General features: G+C 35.2%; 1 protein-coding gene across 2 annotated transcripts; it reads right to left on the minus strand.

Annotated features, from left to right (window-relative positions):
• LOC144435286 (glutamate receptor ionotropic, NMDA 2D-like) lies at positions 1-26,585 on the minus strand. 2 transcript variants are annotated; one of them, XM_078123874.1, is made up of 10 exons: positions 26,249-26,585; positions 22,572-22,783; positions 10,162-10,466; positions 9,291-9,416; positions 7,952-8,172; positions 7,195-7,355; positions 5,837-6,018; positions 4,075-4,307; positions 2,840-2,979; positions 1-2,317 (listed from the first exon to the last, which is right to left on the minus strand). In XM_078123874.1, exons 1-10 carry the CDS (start codon positions 26,447-26,449, stop codon positions 2,086-2,088), a joined length of 2,013 nt encoding a protein of 670 aa, XP_077980000.1. In that variant the 5' UTR covers positions 26,450-26,585; the 3' UTR covers positions 1-2,085. The 2 variants fall into 2 exon arrangements, with proteins under 2 accessions (XP_077980000.1, XP_077980001.1); XM_078123875.1 differs by lacking the exon at positions 26,249-26,585 and having other exon boundaries at positions 22,568-22,638.
• Between the last annotated feature and the right edge of the window lie 597 nt (positions 26,586-27,182).

The raw sequence follows: 27,182 nt of genomic DNA on the forward strand, positions 1-27,182 counted from the left end.
CTCTCCGTCAACGTTATTGCAGAAGAAATCATTGTGAGAAGTATTGGACTTCGTTTTAGAGAAAACATTCGCTTGTCTTAAATCAAAACTGGCAATTTACATTTTTTAATTATATATGCTGTATTAATTAACAATGCTTAATTTTTTTTTAAACTTATAGGTTTTCCTTCTTTGAATCGCCCCTGAACCCAACCCCTCCATATGTCTTCTCTCGTGCTGAGGACATTAAATGCATATATGGTAGAGCATTGACATCTACATTTGATGTCAATAATGCTATACTGGATAGATACAATAACTGGAAGGTTGTCTGCTTGTCATGATAGTTTGTATTTGAGATACTGTATGGTCTGGGTAGATCGACAAATACAGTACGTACAAGGAAAATATGTAAAGCACGTACGTAACAAGTCTGGTAGGTTGTGTGACGCAAACCTGGGTATCGCGGTTGACAATGTGTTTTGGGGTTATTGTTTCGAGTCCAGACCCCAACCAGCTTTTCTTCTTGTCGACTGCATAATGTACGTGTTTTTATTTGGGCAGTTACAAGTTACCCATGCAATTGGGGATATATTATATTATGGCCGAAATAAATACAATACGATTTAAGGAGCATGGCGTTAATTCAATGGTGGGGAATTACCATTGCCCCTTCTATGCATACTTCCCAAGCCCCACATTGCAAATTAAGAGGACGTCTCTAAAACGCCCCCGGGTTGACTGAACGTTAATATACTGGATTGTATTTTTCCACCCCGTGGTTTGTATCCGGTCATAAATAGACAAGGGAACCCCTGGAACGTGTCTTACAACGTTTAACTAGCACACATTGTCACTCAAAAGACATTTTAATTTTAAAACACATGAGAGGGTATCCCTTTCTCACATAGGGGATCCTGCCCTAGAATACGGTAAGGAGACACATAGAATGACAAGAAATACATTTAAAGTATTACATTACATGTTAAGAAAGTACTTTAAAATGAAAAAAATAAAAAGTAGTCTTTCAACAAACTGTTGCTTCTGTCAATCATATGTCTATGGAAATACATTTACTCAATAAATGTATGTAGGACAGTGTCCGATGCACTCCTCGTCCCTCGCGGATAATACGCTATTTTTTTCAAGAAAGACCGATGTATCTACCTACATTATTCGGACAAACCAAAAGCGAAAACTTTAAATACTGGAATGGTTACGTAATATTGTATTGTATAGCCAGTGCTTTAAATATATCAGACAGCATACACATATTTCATTTTAGACTAATATATTGGCAATAGAAAAGGCAATTTTTTCTTCCTTAAATTTTCGTCAGCTTTTCTCGTCAACAATTATTTTGCAAGACTTAGGGGAACGCTTTCAACGACTTATGATTTGTATATATAATAAAGGAGTGTACCGTAACCTTGATTTACAAGGAAAACACTCGATGCGTTTGATATCTGTTAGGGGTAAAATTGGCCTTGAGAATCTCATTGTTCCATTTACATATACATGACATTTATTTGGATTGGTTAAAGGGACACAAGTTGACTTTGTACTTTTTGGACGCAATTCTTGCGGCATATCTGAAAAAGTAACTCACATATAACCCGACTTACGAAAGCATACTTCTCTTGCAATTGAGCGAACTCAAACCTGGTATTAAGTTATAACGTACAAACGACCTAAGTAATGACGTAATTAAATATACGCATAAAAAATGGCAAGGGAAATCACTATTATGCTATCAACTGTTCTAACAATGGCAAAAGGCAGTTGTAAAACCTTAGAAGGCATGTATTGATATTAGCAATACACTGCAATAGTTTCATTGAGATTTTATGTAAGGATTTTCACTTCAGTAAAAGAAAATGTCGTAAACTCGGCTTGTGCTACTTAATAATATTGATACTGCACGTCACGAGTGTTACATGAAATGATTATTTCAAGTAATATTACCGTCCACATGTAGACGGTGCTGATGCTATCATAATACCGAAAATGAATACAATTGTTTCTGCTATACTAGGAAGGTATTAGAAAAATAAAAATCTTCTTGCTCTTGAATAGTTACTGGCGATTTCCTCTTGTAATTTTTTTTTATACTGAACTCTCTACCATATCATACAGTATATCTAGATTATCGATGTTATCGAAACTGTTCGTGAAATTTTTCTCTGAAGTTTGGGAATCAGAATCCGATGAAAAACGTTCGTCTGTATGATCCCCTTGAAAAGCCTCGTTTTGTGACAATGGCAACCAATGTGGTCTGTCTAATTTTCGCTTTCCTTTACACATATCTCTTGCATATCCCGTTGTACTTCCATTACGCCTGTAAAGATAAAGTGAAACGGGGTGACACACAGCTTGAGGCAACATTCACAATTGTGATTTGTTCATTCAATGTACCCAATGTACCCCTTTGTACCCAATGTACCCAATGTATCCAATGTACCTCCATTGTATCCAATATATCACATGTACCCAATTAATGTACCCAATGTACCCAATTGTACCCAATGTTTCCAATGTACCTCCATTGTAGAACGTGAGATAATTAGAAGACATTTTTGTTTAAATTTTATTTCCTGTAAAGGGCTGTATATAACAGACACCAGGGTAAGTGGATGCAGATGGGTTTTTATTTAGCCTTGAAAATAAATGAAAAATAAGCCAACCGATCTATCTTAACAGAATGACAGCATTTGTGTGCGACGGTTCAAATTACTTATTAATAATATTATACGGCCACGTTTGCACAATACGCTCTTATGCGTGTATGTGTTGGTGTATGTGTGTGTGAGTGTGTGTTTGTTTGTTTGTATATGAGTTGATATTAAGAAAATATACTTACGACGTCCAAATCATTTTTTCGAGCTCTGTTAGTCGCGCCAATGCCGCATTCAACTCGTTGCTGAGTTGTTGACACTCCCAGTTACTGCAGGGGCATTCATCGGTTTGTCTTGACGGAGTGTAGATGCTTTGTGCCATTGCCTACAAATGGCATGGAAATAAAAAAAAAAGATACCTACGAGTATGAATTTTTATATTTGAAAGTTTCTTTTGTACAATAATAATGGCCATAATAGTAGTATTTAGCACCTGTGTAAAGTTCGCGCAGCACACCATAAAGTTCGTAACACCTTAACACCTTATAGTATCTAATCTTCCATTTTGATTCCATTCTAATGCATAAAGACTCTTTAAAGTAAGTAAGTTAGTATGAACAGACGAGTTATCAGACGAGTACCGTGTTTCCTGATATGAAAGCTTGTCGTGATATCTTAATTTAATTATATCACCATGGACATGTCTTGCACACTGAGTCAACATCCAAATTCGAGTAATAAGCGATATCTTTCCTGCTATGAACAGAGTCATTACTACACACTTTCTATCGTTTAACAATATGTGTTGTACTAACAGCGTCTCACACGTTACTGTTCACTGTCTGTTCGATACAACCAACCACCCAGAAACCAATAAGAACCACCTGCACAATCTGCGCTTTGAGATAGCAAGATTGAATGAATACAGTTTCTTGCTACATACTGTCTAGTCTGTGAAATGAACTAAATGTGCCACAATACAGACGTCAAATGCGAAACATCAAAGCATTGCCGCCCACATGTCTGCGTATATGTGTCACGGTATTTAAATGGCTTATCTCATAATAGAAAATGTAGCAACAAATTGCGAGCTTGCTATCTTAAAAGTGAAGAATATGCAGATTTGTATGGTTTCTGCATAACTGTATCAAACAGAGAAAGTGAGGAGACAATAACCTGTAACACGCTTTTTATATTATCTTGCTTGACAAATTTAAGTTTCTGCCGCGAGATGCCTGGAGATCATGTCTGATAACACTGATTAAGAGAATGTTGATAACTACATAACATTCAGCAATGTTATTTGGCATATACCAAAGTAACAGTCATGCATAACGCCACAAATTTCAATCATAAGATATACCAACATAACAGTCGTGCAAAATGCCACACACTTCAAACATAAGATATATACATGCATGTTGTAATTTAAAATGAATCATTGGCATTAATTAATACAGATTCAGAAGGAACCAATTACCTCTGCAACAACCGCAACAAGTTCTTTTTTGGCAAATTTCTTCGTAAAATAATTCCTGAGGAACCTGAAGAACAAATGCTCTCCAAAGAATATCAGAACACTGGCACAAGTGCCACCAAGTAGTAACATAAAGACCCCTGACGAATGCTCGATGCCCAGTGGTTTCCGAATACTGTCCAACTTACTGTCACACATGCTGGTTAACCACTTATCCACCAATGTTTGAATGAAACCTTTAATGGAAGTTGAAAATGGATATTTAAACCGTCAATATGAAATTACGATGAAAATCATGTGACCTGAAATAAAACGTCGCCTGGCTCGACACAAATGTTACTAAAAATGCTACATTTTATCGTCTGGTCCAACAAATATCATCCCGACATTGCTAACTTTTATCGTCTGACTCAACAAAAATCTTACCAACAGTGCTAAATGTTATCGTCTGACTCAACAAAAATCTTACCAACAGTGCTACAGTTTGTCTAGCAAGACAATAATATATAGCAATGTTTATTATAGCTAGATTTTTTTGTTGAGTCATCAGATAAAATGTAGCAATGTAGGTTAAGATTTCGTTTTAGGCAGACGATAAAATGTAGCAGTGATAGTTAGATTTTTGTAGAGCCAACAGTAATTTGTTTCAGGTGTTGTGATTTACACTTTGTGTATTTCAAAAAGCCGTGTACCTGATTTCATAAAAGTAATTTTTTAAAATTTTTGAAAGGTCTTAAATAATTGTACATGATTGGCAAAAGAAATTACACATTGAGTACGAAAGTAGTGAAGTGTTGATGTTTATTTGGGTAGTTTGTAATCGTTCCCCACATTGCCACATCAATCGATCCCAATTGCAATACGGCTGCTAATAAAAATGAGATCATTAAAGGTATGTTCTAATCTCTAAGTTTTGGTCATCTCGATCTGACAATTGCAACCAAGTAGGAGACAATTGTTAAGCAACTGCACGGAGGTGATGATCAGGATTAGGTGAATATTAGCCTCGGGACAATTTGCCGAGTTTTACTGAAAAAAAAAGACATTATTCCTCATGCAGTTGAAGTAAAGCCAAATGAAAACAGTTGTTTGGTTCCGGGTACCCGACCCAACCTAATATTCACGCTGTCCCTAAACTTTTTTTACGTAATATTCGAGTAAAATAATAATAAAATCGCGAAAATCGCGGTCTCGCAAGAAATAGTGAGTGGAAACTGACATCAACTTAAACAGACAATATATAAAAACTGTTCTTCCAATCTGTAATGGCTGTACATCTGATAGGAAGAAATAAACAACACGGAGACCATTTGGAAAGTAATGGAAAACCTGAACTAGACACTCACACATGGAAAAAATAAATCATAAAATAAAATACAAAGTCTACCTACCCCACCTATTTTAAAATTGAATGTAATCAGAACCACACATTATTTTTACGCCTAAGTGGGGGAAGATGTAAAATAAACACATATGAAGTACTTCCAAACTAGAGAGAGTATAGCGTTTTGTGTTCGTATCTTCCTTGTCTCACCCCATAGTGGTGTTGAAATTTGATGTCACGGTTAGATAGTATGTATCATTTTACATGCGTTCGCTTTATAAATGTCTGTGTTTTGTTTATGTAAATAATTCGTAACAAAAACCTTATACGAAAATTAAAAAAAAACACGGTGTCGCGTAATTGACGTTATGCTCTCTCTAATTTAGTAGTAATGATAATATAATTTTCTCTTAATTTTCGGATTAAGAATGAGTTACTTACCACTATCAGTGTACTCTATAATCATTTCATTAATACTGTGTGTCCAATGTGAACCTTTTGTTAATGCTATAGTGTAGCCCGTCTCTCCCACGGTTTTACCAACAACGTGAAGAGAACAGTCTTGATCTTTTGCCGCCAAATCTTTTAAAGCTGCTTCGTCGTATATAAATGCATCCATAAACCTGTAAAGGGTACACAATCAACAATAAACGAATCGACAGGAGACATACATGGTGAGGGTTCCGGATGAAGGGAGGGAGGGAGATCTGATTAAATGCATAATGTAGACTACTAAAACGATTTGTTGAATAACATATGCCAATAATTTCGAAGCCGTAATAATTAACCATGAATTACTCCTCCTAAATATATTGTTCAAACTAAAAAGTATAATGGAACTTTATAAAACCTTGTGAAGCAGTCACAACATGGTCTTGGTAATACGCAATACCTTCCGACTACGTGCGTCATTCTTTAACTACGTTTGTACCTTGCATGAGGGAAATCGTTTTGATGATCTAATAATTATAAGTACATGTACATCATATCTGTATATAATAGGGAACTTGCAATCCAGACTGAGCATGCTCAGACGCAAAGGACTATGGGATTATCTGTGGTTATCGTAATACCTAATCTGGAGCTACTGATATGATTAACCTCCCACAATGGTCAGGGTAACCATGAATTGATCATTCGTGATTACAAACAATGCATCAACATTGTTTACAATACTAATTGATTAGTATTTATTATTACATTTCCCATGATGCAACATTCACCATGGCGGGTTTGCAAGTTCCGTATTATGCGATTGATATTAAAAACACGACTTGATAATCATCAAAATATTTTCTTTATCTTGACCTCATTTTAATTTATCAAAATGCTAGGTAAATATCTATTATTCAAATTGTGCTTTTTACGTGACCTGAAAATACATTTTTATAAGACGAAGTATTATAGACTAATGATTTTATATTGTTACTGGGATTGTATCACTTTTTATTATATTTTATTGGGTCTTTCATGATTATTTTTTTATTCTACAAGTTTAAATATAATGTACATTATATTTTTCTATGTTTTGTTTATTTGACATTGTTCAGCACTTTGGATTTTTTTTATAGTAATAAGGCCGGTATAGAATATAAATAAAATAAATGTTAGACCTAGAATGTTTTTAGGTTTAGAAATAAATTGTCAGACTGCTTTTATAATATGATATAAATGTTGATAACTATTATAGATTGAGGGAATAGTCGTTGCTAAAATCAAACATAACATTTGCCTTTACATACTAACATAATAATTACAATTACAGCTGTAGAATATATATACATCTCCAGAAAACTTACCCTGACTTCACGGCTTCTATTGCCCTTGGCGCTCGTTCAAAATTATAAGGTTCCATGTGATCTTGCATCTCTTGGTTTACGGTTTTTATATACTGTTCTACACTGGTTGACCGGATGGTTCCAAACTTGAGTGGATGGCTGTAGTGTTTTGGATGTTGCAGCTGTTAATGGAGGAATGATCATATTAATAGAATATCATGTCAGTGGCATGGCACGAGTGAATATTTATCAACATAAAAAAAATAACCTCTGTCATAGTCTGTTAAATTTAATGTGTTCCATACTATTTATTAGTTATGAAATGGGAAATATGACATTAATTGATTTGCCGTGATAGATGACTGTTGCCTGGATTTCCCGTCTTACTATTGTATAACGTTATAATGCCTAACACACAGTGTCATATTATGGCAATAATATATAAAATCGTTACGGCAGGTCAATTATGTGATAAATTTACACTTCTCGAGTAACAATATTTAGTAACATTTCTTGGGGTTCATATATATATATATATACATATATATATATATATATATATATATATATATATATATATATATATATATATATATATATATATATTACACACATATACATACATACTTGTACATAATATTTATATACATAACATACATACATACATACATACATACATACATACATACATACATCAATTACAGTTGTTGTTTTTTAAAAACAAAACAAAACATAACAAAACAACAGATACCACTGGACTGAAAGATAAGGTACATACCCTATCATCGGGGAAGCCATCCACCATGTCATCGGGAGCTTCTCGAATCATATGTGCTACAAGATTGGCCGTGTACATCGCAATGAATATCAAGGAAAAACATCCCCACATGTTGGTCATGAACTTGGCTGTATAGCTTCTCGGTGGCTTCAGTGGTACGGTGTTGTTGAATAACAGAGCCCATACTATCCATAATGAGCTTCCAAATGTGAACTTTGACACTGTGTGGAGAAATCATTTCAACCGGTGTCACATAGATGTTTGAATATTAAACCAGTGTTTTGAGTTTTTGTGATAATGTAACTGGGTGGTAAACTGAACTTAGCAATGCCAAACAGTTATCATATCCTTACCCAACATATATAGGATAAAGCGATCACACAAAAAGAGATACTATACGAATCTACGATACATGCAGACAGCAGTTCTCATGATGATGGTATAAAATCTGATCAAAATAATATTTCAGAAATGAAATCTTACTTGTAAGAATTTTAATCATAATTTTGGAAATTATATAAATATTTCGAACTAAAATAGAAGTTAAATCTAATGGTCAAGTTGAGCAGGTATTTCCAAACTCTCCGTATGACTATTGCCCCCCCCCCCCCTCGGGATATAAAGACATGCCTATAGTTTAAAAGGTTACAGTTTCAAGCTTATTGCCAACACAAATATTCAATGTTCCATAAATTTGACAATGGTTACAGAATTCGAACGTGATGTTTCCCTTTACTCTCGCTGGATATGTAACTCCATTGAAATCATACACTGTCACCTATACGGCTGATGACGTAGATGGCTAAAATACGATGGCGGCAATAGAGGTTTCTGCTTACTAATGAAAACACAAACTAAGACTACTGTTATTGCATGTCGATAAGCTATTGAATGGAAGGTGATTTAATTACCCTCTCAGTAATATAGGGTGGCGTTTCTAATAGCTAGAGTTTGTATAATGTGTAGGATATTGCTTTTTATGTGTAACATGGTCACATATAGTATCTTGACTACAGGCTGATTATATCGGTACAGCAGCGGCACCGCTACCACAACCTGAATAATGTACAACATCAAGCGACAGTATCTTTAGTTTATGACTAACTTAGTTAACCGAAACCTCCATTTCCGCTGTAGTACTAGCATTAGTGAGACATCCCAACTCTCTTCGTGAAAACAGTTAGATCGAGTATCGACAGAAATAAATATCCCCTATGCTCTTTCGGAAATAGTATGGTTATCAAGCTACTACGTTTGATAAGAAACCCATACATATTCAAAGAGTCCTTTGGGCTCTCTTGGAGCCTAACTCCGAATTCCTGATTTTGTTAGGTCTTACCTCTAGGGCCGCTGATGTTTCGATCATAACCCCCAGGACTGAAGCATTCAAAGAGGAAGACTGCCAGCGCCACAGCTTGTACAATACCAACCGTCAAAAGCAACCACACGGTATAGTCAAAGGGAGCTGTCAGTAAGTAAACAGAGAGAGAGAGAGAGAGAGAGAGAGAGAGAGAGAGAGAGAGAGAGAGAGAGAGAGAGAGAGAGAGAGAGAGAGAGAGAGAGAGAGAGAGAGAGAGAGAGAGAGAGAGAGAGAGAGAGAGAGAGAGAGAGAGAGAGAGGTTATGTACTTTAATTTTAAAAATTACCATCCTCAGGAGGATGTGGTTGTAATACTTATCTTAAGTAGGGGATTTATTTCTACTTAAGGTTTCAGCTTCATGGCGCCATCTTTGACAGATCGCTGTACGATTCAAGATTAAACAATACCTGTTTTTTTTATCTTAAAAACGTTCTTGGATATCAAAAGTTAATTTTTATATTGTAATGTTTGGTGGAACAGGATTTGACAATTATGCGACAAAAAAGAAACCTTTCGGTGATACAGAATGTATCAGTGTCCACAGCCGAAGCGTAATAATTCATATATGCAGGATATTTAACATATCGATTTATCAAAATGCAATCAATTAAAAAAAAAATATCTTCCTCTATGGTTACTCAGACAAAGTAAGTTTCATGTGTAATCTAATCTAATCTCAGATAATCGGAATGTCGATATTGATAATTTGGATACTTTTTAACATATACGTCACGACGTCCTAAACCCCAGCAGCTTTTATTTTGACGCTTAATTACCGTAAAATCCCGACTTTGATTTGTCCTCAACATCTTGACTATAATCGCATGGTAATAAATTAAGGAAAAATTACCCAAGAACGCATCGGACGGGACAGCGCCCTCTACCTTCTTCACCAGAACACTTATTCCTGACTTCATGAACGATACCGACGTGTCAATTACCGCTGACCTATCAGCCGTATCAAGTAATGTCGCTATCGAAGCATCGGCCTTTCCCTTGAGTATATCCCCAACGATACCATTCCAAGTGCCGTTCTCGAGGGCTCCGAATTTTTGGTCGTCAACTATATAAAGGTCGTAGTTAAATCCAAGGTCTTCGCTGAGCTTCAATAAAAGATCGATGCAGAGACCTATGCAACAATAGTAGACGTAATCCCTAGGGGAGGAAAATAAAGATCTCATCGATCATTACAAGCAAGTAGTTTCATATATTAAAGCATGCGGTGGAATTTGATATCTACCTGTTTACGATTAATATTATCATAATTTAAGTTGTTTGATGGAAGCTATATGCTATATGCATGGTTAACAAGATGACCTACATACCCACATATTACGCGACATTATTAATAGGCAGACATGTGTATTTAGAGTTGTCTGTATATGACACAATGCGAGCAGCTGAAACGCTAGCGCTGGTGCCTTATTTTTGACATGATTATTTTAAATACCAAAATGACATCGAATGGTTGATAACGTGAACGGTGGAGTACGAAAGCAATTTAACGGCAGGTGTACCATGGGATATACATGTATCTCCCTGTGTATGATGAAAAATGAACGAATGACTGATATACACGTGTACGGTATAGTTAAGAGAAGTCTACTTAACATTCCCAACTGTTTAAAAGGACATATTTGATATTTTCAAAGTGCTTCTAAACCCCTGAAGAACAGTGACCTATGTTGTAAAGCTTCACAGAGTTAAATGAAGCGAGGAACTTCTTTTCGTGTGAGTTAAGAGCGATCGACGTTATAGAGCGCATTCTCCAGACAGACTTTAATATAGGAAAAGACGGACATTCCATTATTAACGTGAATCATGTAGAGAACGATATAAAACGTCGACGTCGCCATCCGCGTGAGCACATCACCTCCGTTCGCAACGATGACCATAGACAAGTTTAATTGTCAATGACGTTCATCGGAATGTGTTATTAAACACGACACCAGCTCAATTAACCTATTTGGTGTCACCTGTTATTTCACTAATAACAATGTATATGCTGGTACAAGGGTATATGCAAATATAAATATAAATGAAATCTTTTCATTAAAAATGAAGACTTATGCAGGCCTTGAATGGTCTGCGAATTAATGACCTGTGAAGGTAATTATGAGTCTAAGTCTGCTTATGAAGCAGAGAGGTTTTTGTTGAGATAGGCGATCAGACGAACGAGGTAATTCATGACTTTTATTTTAAAATTCTACTCGAGCGCAATAGATGCAATTAAAAGGACGTAGTGCACCTGGTGAAAGTATACGATTACTTTTCAGCGTGACTTAAATGGAAACTAAAATTATACAGTTTCTACCTTGAAAGCAGAGTTTTTATCTCAAAGTTGTTTGCGTACGGTAATGAAAACAAGTTCTTTCAATTCGGACTGCCGCAAAGGAATTTGTGAAGAATAACATCACAAATCAGGGATTTTTGTTAATTTTAAACCGCGACAAGAGACTACTAGCGATCGATAGACAACTACGCCCATGTTTCCAAATGAGAGAAATTACTATCGGAAGTAGAGAGAGAAAAAGAATTTGCCCCAAAGAGACTGATACGGAAATGTTGCGTTGAGATCACCACCCATTAACTTACAATGGAGTAAGCTAACACTTAAAGAATCACTAGTTGAATAAATTTGCATACTTAATACACTAACGTGGCGCGTACTATCTATATATTAAGTTAAACCAAACAATTTTGTGTTGTTTCAATTTTAACCGTGCCGTAAAAGTAAAAAATTCTCGAACATGAGGGAATAATAAAATAATTAAAATATCACAATGACGCCCGAAAAATATAGTGGATAAAAAGAGAGTCCAATATCAACCCTACTCTTTTGAAAGGTATGGTATCGAAAATGCATTATGTTGCTTGATTTGATAATGGTGTATTACTGTTACACCTTGAAAAAAGAAATAATTTTGTTTCACGACTACGTCTGTCGGTATGATTAAGGTATTATGATAAAGGGTATAATTAAGTGAAATAGACCGTAGACTTTCGTTTGCCAATTACGTAATTCACAATCGTAACGTTCTTTCCAAAGGTATCTTATTTCTTTGCCAACTTCGACATTGTATTGGGCTCATTTGTAGATTGAAAAGACATATACAAAAAACATAATATTTGGAATACGCGCACTTTATGATACATTTATCACCATAGTACTCCTGCGGAAACCGGGCTTTCAGCTCACTAAGGTAGATACATACTAAAACTATTGTTTCATGTACATAGATATCAGTTTACTGAAAAAATACACGAACTATATAACTATTGATGTTCGATGTCCCTGTAGTAGATTACACAAGTGGGTGATACCAGAGCCATTTTTGGCCGGAAATAATCACCCTCATAAATTCAAATAGTGTAAAAAACTGGATTATGGAAGTCATCAGAAACGCCACCCTACTGTGAGTACCACTAAACCAATGTCAATTCAGTAACTTATATCAAGATGTCGCAACAATAGTCACTGTGTTTAATTATTATTATTATAGTCTTTAATTCGGACAACAACGTCCATATAAATATATGTTACAGAAAAGCTACATGACTGATTTCCTTAAATATAAGAATCTTAACTTGGTTTCCACTGCCGTACCTTGCTTGACGTTAGTGATTGTCATGTAGATTGGAATGCTTTTTATTGAAAAATGGACACACTTTCTGGCATCTGGGTGATCGTACTCAAAGTTCAAAATCATTGTGATAGACACCTACAGTTTAGATGAAGACTTTATAGTGGGATTATATTTTGATAAAGAGCGTATGACCTTGACCTTGACCACACGGCGAGTTTGAATATAGATTAATTTAATTTCAGTAGGAACAATATAAACCTGATATTGAAATCGATCACGACGTATATATATATATACACTCTATTATGTTGACTTATAAGGTTCCGTTAAACTTCGTCATTGCTACGACTCTCTCGATCGAATTTGACCGCCTACGTACGTACGCGTGGAGATTACTGGAACAGAAGATAACAACCACAACTCGGTGCCAATCGGTCGTCTAAACGATGTATCGTTTGCCCGAAAAAGATGTTACACACACACACACATACACACACACACACACACACACACACACACACACACATGTATATATACATATATGTATACATATAGTTTCATTCTCCTTTCGTCAAGTAGAGTGCCCAGTCACCTTGGAGAGCTATCATTACACCCTACTAGTACACTGACGATCCTTCTGGTGAAACGGTCCGTATATATATATATATAGTTTTGGTAGTACTGGAACTCTTTCTTGGTTGTAACTCGGAGTTTCACGCATGGCGCGATCATCAGACAACTCGTGGAGATTAGTGAGTTGTCTGATGATCGCGCTATGCGTGAAACTCCGAGTTACAACCAAGAAAGAGTTCCAGTACTACCAAATCTATTACGCTCTGCCACTGCGGTATAGAGCACTGTCTTAGCAGATTGATACTCACCGAGTTATATATATATATATATATATATATATATATATATATATATATATATATATATATATATATATATATATATATATATATATATATATATATATATATATATATACATATATATATATATATATATATATTGTTGTTGTTGTTGTTGTTGTTGGTTGTGGTGGTGGTGATGATGTTGTTGTGTAGGGCTTATCACCATCACCACCACCCTAATTCCCAATACTTCTCTTACAAAGCTCGATCCTATTTTATCGATTCATTTTTGTATAACACCTCAAGCTGTACTTACGTTAGATATTCAAGAAGGACGTCCGTATTATATATTAGAAAATTATTGATTTCAACCGTTTAGACCATCGAAATATAAGTATCACCATGATCATGCGTTTTTATTTTTTCAATATCAAAATACTTTCAAAAACATTTGTGATTTCCAATATTAGTCCAAACTGTAATTAGTAAAGGCAGTTACAGCATACTTAATTGAAAGTTGTAAACATTCTCTATGCGAATTAATCTTTTGTTGGTAGGTACATGGATAACTATGATTTTAGTATAATGCTTACATATAATGTTTTGCCATTTCACTCGTTCAGCTGTTTTTTCAGAGAGCAAACTATAGATTTAGCTATAACAGTCATTTTGCTTGAGGCTACTGGCAGAGTAAATAGGATCGATTATATGCGGTAAAATGTAGGTTGATGTGTAGGCATGAACGAAAACAGGTGTATTTTGTTGCCAAAAATAAATCCAGTCATTAAAATATATGTTTTGAAGTACATCACGTACATCGAAGCAGCCATTTTCATTACAATTCATGGTTTGTCCAATTCACAGTTTTACAACTGCACAACTACCACATAACGTTTTCATGGTTTTTTGTCGATACTATTTTACGTTACCCATTCAATAGGCTTACAGGGGATGAAAATTGGGGCTCGTTTTCTGCCGAATTAGCATTTATCATGTGTTTGAATTTGACAACAAAAAGTCGTGCCCCCCCCCCAACACATGTCTGTCTAACATGACAAATCTTGCAAATGGGAGACTGGCTGGAATCGAAGCATCATGGGTAAATAAACAATGGTAGTGGCTCCATATAGTCGTCAACATTGTTTGAGCAAGGTTTCAAGAGGTGTCATAGAGCTCCTAACATTGTTCATTTACATATGGTCCAACCCAGAAGTACCATGGAGCTCGATCCGCAGTGCCCCTTGAGCTAGATTTGGCAATGTTATAGCTATACTTAAGAAATGTTGTACGTAACAGGGTACAGGAAAGTTTATTGTTGTGGTGGTCAAGCAAATGCACGTATATGGATGGTTTCATTTTATGCATAAAACAAACTTTTTACTTGAATGGCTTTATTTTCGAAACGGTGTTTTACAGTGGGTAGGTACATCCACTCTCACACCCTCTCCTACGGCAGCCATCATGTTGATAATGCCCCCCCTCAAGATTAAGGGAAACACCTGCTGACTATGTATTTCCAAGTACAGATTAATATAGCTCGATACGAGATTTCCCCTTGTGTACCCCGCATCTAATTGTGTAGAACTCCCTTGTGGACTCTGAAGGCAGTTGTTAGGCTTAATGTTAAGTTAATATTTGTTGGGTGTACCTTATCTGTAGCATGTGTGGAGGGGAGGGGATATACCACATAGTTACACATACTGAAATATATGACTGTGTATTCACTATGGGGTGGAAACTACGAACATTATTGAGTTCATTTAGAGGTGTCGATGCTTGCAATTTTGGGGTGTGATGGGGAAGGGGCTGTGAAAAAAACCCACATTTTGACCAAAAGCAGTCCTTCAAGCCCTCTCTCTGAGGCAAATACTGTCCGATCCCATATTTCGAATGACCAGACTTGCATGTAAATTCGTATAGTACGGTATAACCAATCGTTGGTGAAAGTGTGCATAACATATGCGATTCAAGTGTATCACGATTGAATGACTACGAAGTACACCCAATGGCCTTCCATGTTTACACAGCCAAGGCTTGAACGTACATGAGAAACAAGCAATCACTCTCGGCTCTAAAAAGTGGATGTTGCGTAAAATGTGGTCTGAAATCTAATCCTCTGACGTTTGTAGTTGAATTTGCGTTTCGAATTGACGTATACATATAAGCCGATGTCTGTAAATATGTCCGTGGCTTTCGTATCCCTCAGTGGATGCTTCGCATAATCTTGATTTACAGGAAGGTTATTGTCCTACATGTTTCAGGGGAAAAAAAGACAAATGCCTTTAGCTAAATATCTAGTGACATAAAAAATTCATAACCTATCTGTCCTGGATATAATTCAATATTTATGAAACCATTTATGCTGTCTTTTGACTAATTAGTTATTCGTGAAATTGTGAGAAATAAACGTCGTCTTCCAAAGGTAACAACATGAATGATAATATCGCCCGTCATCTCGTGAAACCTTCGTTCCATGGTCCAGTAATGATTTCCATAATTCGTCCATGACTGCTGTATTTATGGCTCTCTCTATATGTCCATAAAAACGTAGGATCACCAAAGAAAATTTGACCTAGTGTGGTAGACGAAACCTATTGCATCTTTTTATTGCTTGAAAACATTCATATAAAAGAAAGAATTATCCCATGAGGTATGGTTTTCAAAATATCACATAATCGGCGCCATTTATTTATGATTGAACGAAACGAGATATTCTTCCCAGTGCAGATATTAACCAACACCAACATCAAAGAAATCGAAGTTTCCGCCAGATGCTCTTCTGTCAATAGTTAATAGGGAAAACCATCTTCTTTGCAGTAAGTAAGACAAAATCTCATGAAATTTAAAACGATTTGTACCAATATGACAGTTTCATGCCATTTGCATATAGAGGGATGAGAATATATCATTAATGAATAAATAAATATTTCAGTCCATTTACCATCACGAGTAATGCTCATTTCAAGGACGTAGTCAAAAGCTGACGAAGGTAATCAGTTTTAATGAATATCCATAGTTAGCAAATAAACTATAATGATCTCTCAGAGAAATAATTCAAAATTACTGTTTGTCTCTTTGAAATAGCTCATTAATTAGAAATTATCAATTTCATTTATGGCTTCAGGAAAACGATGATATTATTTCAATTCGTGCGTGCTATGTCATGGAATATCACACATGTCGTTGAAATAGTACAGATAAGACCTACTCTGTTTTTAAAAAAAAAATAATTAGATTTAACAGATTCCCCCCCCCCAGTAAACCTTATTTAGTTCCACACACACACACACACACACACACACACACACACACACATATATATATATATATATATATATATATATATATATATATATATATATATATACATATATATATATACATATATATATATATATATATATATATATATATATATATATATATATACATATATATACATACATACATATAACGACGTTAACAACAACAAATAAAAATGCACAAAACCATTACCGACATTGGCTCTGAAGATAGATCCCTATATTATCATTATTAATAGTGTAAACTCCATTTTCCGTTTCGATGAAAATAACAACTGATAGACTATTTCAATGAAGTACAATGTAGATTCAATCGATGACATTTTTTTTCTACAATAGCAGGTAAGGTACTTTGGAATACAACCAATTTCAGCTAACCTCGCCGAAACAGCAACAGCGTGTGTCACAAATGTTTTTCGTTCGTTTAAGGTCAGATATCAGCAGTTGTAGAAGTATAATAACATATTGTTACCACTGAAGTCATTGATGTCTTTTAAAATGTATACATAATAAACTGTATGTAGTCTAACGGTCTGTGTCATGTAGTAGCAGTGTATCACAATTACTTGTATTTTGTTTTCATTTGTTACGAGTTGGCGTGTCTGAATGATGTAGTTATCTGCCAATATTGTATTGGGATAAAAATACATTTGTGACGCATTCAGTGATATTTCGGCAAGGTTAAGTGAAAATGGCTGTAAATATAATTGTATCAGCAAACTATTTAATATACATATAGAACAGGTTCGCTAAATACGTCATAATTTGCATATTAAAGGCCGTTAATTCTATTTTCAAACGACTTTCAGTTTATGTATAAATCCATACATGATTATCATTGTGTAAGGATGAGTAATCTTACCATATCATGTTGCAACAGATATTTGCTACAGCGAGATTATGAGAGAGAAAAAAGGAGCTGTCTGTTTAATACATGTAGGATGGGTAAACTGATCTACGTTTTTCCCCTGCAAATTTTAAAGTAGGTATTCAAATGTGCACGCAAATTGATAAGGGGGATAAAGTGGGTATTAGTCTGGACGAACCAGGGCAGTATCACTGAGTGATAAAATGTAACTTAATGCGATTTCTCTATACTGACTTTTCATAGATTTTCAAGATTAGAGTAATATCATGCATGACATATCAGTACATGTACAATTCAGTAAAGGATGGAATAGTATATACTTCAAACTCACTTTCCATGTAGAGTATTCGATAACCGTATTAACGGAGAGCACATTCAGGAAATAAACTGTAAACTTCAACATATTACCAGTTAAAATTAATGAAAGAATCTGGGATCACAACACACATTTTTTGGAATAGAGATAAAAAAAAAGATATCAAAATTTGGTCATTTTAGAAGCCAAAATGGCGGCTGAATACTGTTTTAACTCTATGGGAAAGTACAATATTGGTGATTTCCTTGAAAACAAGACGGTATATCCAAATTTCTTTTATTATTTCAAAAGAACTCGGTACAACGTTTCGTATGTATGGCAAAGTTTGGGAGAGAATCGAAGGACTCTGATGATGCATTCTACCCCAAGCTGTTCTTCGGCTCCTATTTGTATGATTTGCGGTTTAGATATAATAATTGATAACTATATATAATACCTTTTCAAAATTGCACATGGCATCAACGATGAAATATCAAATATGGATTAAGGCGAAGTATTTCCTCAAAAACTCATTTCATTTTGCTGACGTTATATAAACGAAACAAACAAATCCCGCTCGGAGCTTTGAATACATCGCAACAGAAGCTTGCTGAGTAAATCGTTCGGCGGCGAAACGTAAAGTAAATCCGACTTAATTCATTTACCCCGTAGGATATATTTCCAGTGGATTACTCCTCAACAAATATAATACTGGTTTATTCGCATCCCATATATCACGACATTGCAAAGTACGGTCAATTTTATGATTCTTCTACCATTAACAATCGTAGCATAAGTTTTATCTTACCACCGTGAGGCATGCATTAAAATTAATATGCCTTCAAAACTATCTATATACTATAAATCTCACGCGACCTCTAACCCTTGTTTGATTGATATAAACGTTTTTATTTTATAATTCTTGTCTGAGGCAGTTTTGAGAATATGATAAGAATATAATGAGGCATGTATAGTATTTTTTATTTTTCAAAAATCTTAAATTACTTAAAGCACTTGCAATTTCGTCAGGGATTGACTGTTACATACAATACTTTGAATGTTAACTTCGATTTGTTTTGGATCTGTTGTACTTGGTTATGTATCTAAGCATTTTCGACCGCCATGTTTAGTAATTGTAACAATTTCGATTTTCCAAAATGATCTAAGTATACGATTTATTAGTTCTTTAGAGCAATTTTTGAATAATTGTGGAAGAAACCGCACATATATTTACTAGTTAACATCACATATTATGTTAACTAGTATTGCAAACTGAAAGTTTATGAATAACATGTTATTAGAAATATATGGGTGTACGCATGCTCACATATTTATTTGTAGAACCCTGAAGGTCTGACAGATATTTATATTAGGGTGAGGCGGTGGGGGATTACGCAGTCCGTAAAATCCATGTATTATATGTAGTTCTGAAGAGATGACGTTTTTTCCACCAGAATTTATAATTGTTTCGATTTTGTCCTTCAAATTGTGACTGCTGATATCTAAGCCTTTTTCAAAGTCTGTATACTTCTTTGGCAGGTGGTCTGTTAGACCGTATTTGTCTTGGGGCATTGCATGTCCCAATGCTTTAGAGCTATGGGGCTTAATCGCTTGCGCAGTGATAACGCTATCAAGGGGGAGAGACAGATGGAGAACCGAGTTTGATACTCCCAATCAATGCTTAGTTCATTAATTTAAAAACCAGAGTAAAACCATTACAGATCGAGTGAGTGATAAGGAACTGGATTAGAACGAAGGCAGATACAACAAGGAAATGCAACGTGACAGTGTATGGAGGGTAGCAATCAAGGTAAACACAAATACGAGGTAGGGAAGGAAACATATTACCATGTACCGTCAGATTTCACGAAGATATCAAAAGACAATTTCATGCCAAAATGTACGAAATCGATTACTGCTAAAGTGATCCCAATTGAGAAGACATCGTGTGCGTGACAATGAATAGAAACACTGACACTATAGTGAACCAAACTAATCGGAAACCTCTTGTCAAAAGAGGCCTCGAACTGTCATTGCAATGATCACTATGTGGAAATTATCAGATATGGAAGGAATAGGTTATTGGATGAGTTTATCAACGTATATCTTAGTAATCATCGATACGCTCAATTACATCGCTTTCAAATGTGGACTGTCATCAAAACGAAACACTATCATGCAAATGTAAAGTCATCATTTTAATACATGCCATATTATGATATGTATTGTCGAGTGGTTTTAAACGCTTCCTATTTTTGCAATTTAATAAATAGGATGCATTCCCTGATGCATATTTCCTCATTGCATGCTAAGTGTATATCGAATCCCTCATGTAACGTGCCTGATTGACTACGTAAATTGTGATATCATAGACACATATTTGTCCGTTGATGATCCACTCTGGAGCAGGCGGACACTTTAAGATGCCACTCCATGTGTGTTCTTTGCTATCATTCTATTCTATGCTAAATAAAAGTTGCTTTTATTATTTGTGTGTGGGGACGCACTAAAGTATCTTAGAGCGAGACAGCATAGCTTTCAGCAATATATATTGTAGGAAATACTCAAAGGAGTATATATGGACACCTGACTATTTCCACCCCACTCAAGCTGCTTCTGAAGTTTTCATGCGCCAATGTATGAATTTCGTGACTTGAAACACGATGTATTCCTATTCCCCTTATAGTACTTTATCGTGGACAAAATAGTATACGTTTCTACGAAACACATCCAATGCAATCTCTGTGTTAGTCTTTAATGAGAATTGTGAATTATTCCCTAACGTGAGATTCATATCTTCGATGTAATATCTTTTCTAATAAACATCTTGAATATATCTAGTTATTCGAACCCTTTTATGGTGATGCTGACACCGAGGGAAAACATCTCCACACCCAGATCTGATGGAGGATGATATGGATTATATCCGTAGGGGTTATCTCAGAAGATTAAACTCATACCTATAGTCTCTTCCTATCTGAAGGTCCATGAGTTAAATGTTCACTTGGATGTGCTTTGATGAGAAACTGTAGTCCTTACGACCTTTCCTATATTAGAACTGTGACTATATTAATGTAGATGGCTATTTAGTGCATGCACTGAAAAAGATAACCACTCGATCATTCAGATGTATACAAATGAACTAACCACGATGTTATGCCGAAAATGAAGCCTACCTTTGTAACTAACCCACTGAGTGTACACTTCAACAACCTTTATGTTGTAATTATTTTTCTTGCTATGTCAGAAATATTCTAGAATACGGTTTGTCTCTTTGGCAAACAAACCACAGGCTAGCATTGAAAGGGTTCAGGAAAAACTCATCGAATTTCTTTGTTACAAAACCGGAATTATTTTTAACCGTCATAATTATGCAACTCTATACGAATTTTTCGATTTACTCACTCTCGCTCAACGGAGGATGTTTTCAGATGTGGTATTCTATATACAAGTGTGTAAACAATTTTTTATATGATATATCGCTTTAATGTTCCGCGGAACTGAACTAGAAATGTCTTGTTTTAAACCTGATGTCGGTAGAATTAGTGTTTTTAAACACTGTGCAATTCAATACAATTTCGGATAGTATTTCGAATATTGAATGACATTTTTTGTAAGATTGTCACTTCAAGCTCACCTGGCAACATTGATTTGATCTATTTATGTCTTTTAATGTGTTTTTGATGTGTATCTTTTTATTTTTGTTTTTTTGACATGTTTGGATGTTTTTATGTTTTCTTCTTCTAGTCTTTCACAGTAGGAGCCTGTAAATGGGACTTGCTACCGTTGGTCTTCCATAAATAAATAAGTAAATAAATAAATAAATAAATACATATACGAAGGTACGCTTTTTTCAGGGTGGAAGGTATAAAGAGACACTTCTGATGAGTAATATTTGTGGTATTGTTTGACATATTGGGGCATGCTAACACTTGAATTACCGACATAAAGTTTATTATTATTATTACCCCTAATATAATAAACTTATTCTTATTTAAAAAGCAGAAAAAAATGTATTAAAAAAAGAATCTACACAAAACAAAACAGCAAAACAAAAAAACAAAAACAAAAACTCCAAAAAGATAAAAAAAAAAAAAAAAAACAATATCAGAAACGAAACTAAATAAGAGACTCGGAGGATTTTGATGTAGGTGCACCCCAAATGAGCAAGACGTAGTGTGAATTGAAACAAGGTGCTCCAAGATCATAAAATTTATATGTAATCCATATTTGATGTATAGCTATTTGATGATCTTTCGTGACCTTGACAATGGATAGGTTGACCAATTGTAGTGGACTACATAGTTGATAATAACAACAATTAATTGATTGATTGATAATATTTACCAACCCCGTCTCATTCCTTTGTTTGCATCTTGCTCCAGCTGTACATTCCTCTTCACTTAACTTTATCAAGCTGACATATGAACCCTCAGGAATAGAAGTGAAAGTTATGTGTCTATGCGGAGTTAAACCGTCTGGCTGTTGATGGTGTCCGCCAATCCATGTAACATCATTGATAACAATTGAATCTTCTGACCCTTTTTGAGACCATATCCCAACCTAAGTATTCAAAAAATTGAAGTTAGATTGAAAAAAAAAGATAATACAAAAATGAATATTTCAATTTCTAATTGAAAATGCTATGACAAGTTCTTCAGTACAGTCATCATGCAAATTATTTCTGATAATATATGTATTTAAGCTGTTGTCCTGGAAACAGTAAAACAGTAACAATATATTAACTAGTTTTTCCAGTGTTCGTTAGTAGTTTAGGCATGTTATTATTTTACACTAGAGTATAAAATATTTCTTTACTTCCCCTTGGCGGCAACACATTATACAATGTGAATGAGAAATGGTAGATATCTGACTGCCAATAATCATTGAAGCGAAACGAGTGATTTGATTTCCTCATCTTAACTAAAGGCATGAATTTTTAAATTATTATTTTGTCAAACACTTTACGAAATGTGTTTTGGATGAGTAGTTGCAATGCAATGCAATGCAATGCAATGCAATGCAATGCAATGCAATGCAAGACAATGCTATCGTTAGGTTGCAGTTTGACAGAAAAGTCGATGTTCAATTTATCAAAATATTAATGAGGAAAAAAGTACGTTTGTCATGATGTCTGATAATGTTCATTTGTTATTTTCTTTCTAATTCTAGACATCTAGTTGTTTCAATCTCCATCGATGTTGGCAACTTCTGTCCTCTTGGAGGATTAGATCGAGCCACGTTCTGGCAAAGGTCAGTGCAAGTATTAAGATTAACGTAAATCCAAATGTTGTAAATGTAACATTTTTGTTATACCATCGCTGACAATTTCATTTTCTGCGATATCGAATAAGCTGGGAACGCGTTAAACGTACATGACCAGGGGTTGACTAAAACTTATTAGTTTAAGTCACTGACTGTCCTTTTTTCATCTGACCCCAGTGGTACATTAGATTTTCGCTTCAACAAATTGTGCATAAAGAAATATTGCATGACAATGCGTCTCTAACTGACACACAAGCGAAAATCCCACTGATTACTTGATTTGTCAAAGGTTCAAGTAAACCAGCTTTTGGCCGTTTGGAACTTTTCAGATAATTCATTCGTGTAAACAACAACACACGATAGGAAGTGTACCGGCGTTGTGTAACAATTTTTTAAAACACCAAAACTATCTGGATGGATACACGCCGACAACTGGAGGTTAACAAAGGCATGCATTGCTAGAAACGTCAGAAAAGAACTGATTAGTAGCTACCTCGAAGATACAAACCCTTGCTATGTGAAGTGTTCTTCCGACTGCACAAGGGCCCAATTACATTGTATGCTTTTAGAAAATGACATACCCTAACAAATAATTAGAGAATATTACTTAATCACGTTCACTGGATTCCTTGTAGTAAAGCATTCTTACATTATTCTTATTTCTGTCAAATGTCTTGTCCATCATTGACGTTTACAATGGGCTAATTTAGTGAACGCTCTCTCATGTCAACTAACCTTTCAGATACGATTTTTGTGTTAGTTTATTGCTATATTCTTTGTACACAAAGAATCACGAGATTACGCGCCAGCGATAGAGAAATACATTGATCTTTGAATACTCCAACGTTCGAAATACTCTGGAGAATTCTGAGAAGCTCAAGCAAATGATATGAATTACTTCGGTTTATGATGTAGGGTCACTATATGACATGCAGTTTATGTAGGCAATTTCTAGAGTATAGAACCGATGCAATCGACTGTTCTTTAATTTGTTTGGAAAAGTTCTGACGTCTATCACAATATGATTCGTTTTGCTTTTCTTTAGGCTGCCATGTTGTATAAATTTTATTCACCGAAGCGTGAGAAGCATGAATGTTTGACAAGGATAGTAATTAGCATTATTTTATTATATAAATCTTATGGAGGATTTAAACATGATTGCAATTTTTTTTTCAAACGGTTGAGCTTATGAATTTTGTTCGTGAAAGTTTTAGCGTTACTGACAATATCCAATATAGTTCTTTATGGGTATTAAAGGTAGTGATCAATGGTACACGGCATTTGTTCAATTGCTAGCGATATCAAATACTTCAACAATACACCTTCCAACTGGTTCTTTGCAAAATTAATGGTTACACTTAACTCGAAAGTAATAAAGAGAGCAAACCTTAATTTTCTCCCCTTTCTTTTTTCAATGATATGTTTTAATTTTCCTGTCATGTAACATTGAAAAGCTGTACGAGATCAATAATTACATCTGTCCAACATTTGAGAATATTACCTTTTGTCAATAATGACACTATAGTAGCTATAATATCATTTATACCACATCTGTGAAATATTTAAAAGCCAATTCCTCAACATATCTACGATTCTAAAACACAACCAGGGAGCGATGGCACTGTTTTTTCTAACACACTTCTAATATATTCCATACCTTTAAGCAATTTCTCTCATCCCGTCAACCGAATTGCGTAGAAAAAACATTTCCTGTCAGACGACATCTAGCAAATGAATTAAATTGACCGCCCACAACCCCAACGGTAATCAGCAATACGCTATTGTCAAACCTTCTTTCCTTGAAAGTTACCGAATACTAGAATATCATGAATACTAATGAAGATACGAGTGGCTTTTAAAACGTACTACGTAATCCAAGGCAATTGTCAAGAGGGGAATGCCTCAGAAAACATGCTGTATGATTTAGGTGAATACACCTTCGATACATACCAGACTTTACAAGTTGTAAGTCTGACATATAAGTTTGGCACACCAGGATTAAGTTTCAACAACGCAATAACACCACGTATGACATTGTATGTATGTATGTATGTATGTATGTATGTATGTATGTATGTATGTATGTATGTCTGTCTGTCTGTCTGTCTGTCTGTCTGTCTGTATGTATGTATGCGTACGTGCGTGCGTGCGTGCTATACTTAGTGAGAGGTAGTGGCGATTGGTCATAGGTACAGTGTGAGAGAGAAAGTTGCGTGTTCGTTTCCGAACATCTTCTACTCAGAACATACATACATACATACATACATACATACATACATATACATACATACATACATACATACATACATACATACATACATGCATGCATACACACACATGCATACGTACATAGACTTCTTGCCACTAATAACCTCCTATGTCTATCTTCTAAGCAAACTGGCAAAAAATGACTCACTCTATAAGTGTGAAATCAAAGTGATAAATTATTGTCAACCTTTCAAACACTGATGTTGTAGGATATTGTAGGAAATTCGAAGGTGTCGACATCATAAATATTGTTTTGTTTAAGTAGTAAATCAAGCTAAAATATTCGATTAGTGTGGACACGTTTTTGAAACGTATGGAATATTTCAACACATTAGATTCTCACACTATTAAAACTGTTATTCGTCTAATCTTTCGAGGTATTTGTTAATATTGTTATCTGTGATATGATATGCAAATGCTAAAACGCTATATGATTACTTTGCGATACCCATCTTAAAATAACGATTGTCATCATATGCTAATCACTGTACCTACCTGGTCCCACTTTTGAAAAGCATCCACATTCATAATGGCTACGTGAGGATTGGCTGTATTTCCATCATTGTCAAAAATCATATCCTGAGTTCCACCATCGAGTGTTCGTCCTGTCAAGTATGTTAGGAACTTCTCACTTCTTGTAGATGGCTTCATACTATTTACCCAACAATTTTCTGGCAACCGTATATCTATTGGCATATCATTTCTGAGGTACTTATCTAAACCTTTTAAATATTTTGAAGTGGCATCTTGAACTGCCCTGTTCGTATCATAATATATTGATTGAAATTTAACAGCAAGAAGGCCGGGAGGAAACTCATTTGGGGCCAGGCCACCGACACTTGCCTTTTCTAGTATTGTTTCAGCACCTATCCACACATAACCTTCCCTGAGAAGGTGATAGCTCGACGCAATTTTCATAATTTTCCGCGCCTCCTCTTCCGCACAGAACAGCAGGACGATTGTACAATCGCTTTCCACCACAAGCTTTACTTGCGCAGTTAAATTCCCATCCATGTTAATTTCAATCCTGTCACAAATTTCCCACTCTCTTCCGTTTCTTACGAAATTGTCGTTCCCAAAGTGACGTTCAGTTAAAGATTCTAACACATTAATAAATAGATCATGATTTGGGATCGCAGTTGTAACGATGAGAAAATGGTACCATTCATAGTATTGCAAAAAAGATAGCATAGCCTTGCACTGATCGGTAATGGAAGCTCCGAGATGTAAATATGTAGATTGCGTATCCTGTAATTGAGAACAAGTGAAATATTAACAAACATGTTAGAGATCACACAACACCATCTGCCTGCCAACACATGACATATGTTTTGCCCTGTATTAGTAATATTACTAGATATTAACGAATACTTATTCGTTTTCGTGTAAGAACAATTATCCCAAAGCATCTCCTCTCTTTCCAAAACAT

This window comes from Glandiceps talaboti, chromosome 5 (genome assembly GCF_964340395.1).
Source record: "Glandiceps talaboti chromosome 5, keGlaTala1.1, whole genome shotgun sequence".
Classification (NCBI taxonomy): Eukaryota; Metazoa; Hemichordata; class Enteropneusta; family Spengelidae; genus Glandiceps; species Glandiceps talaboti.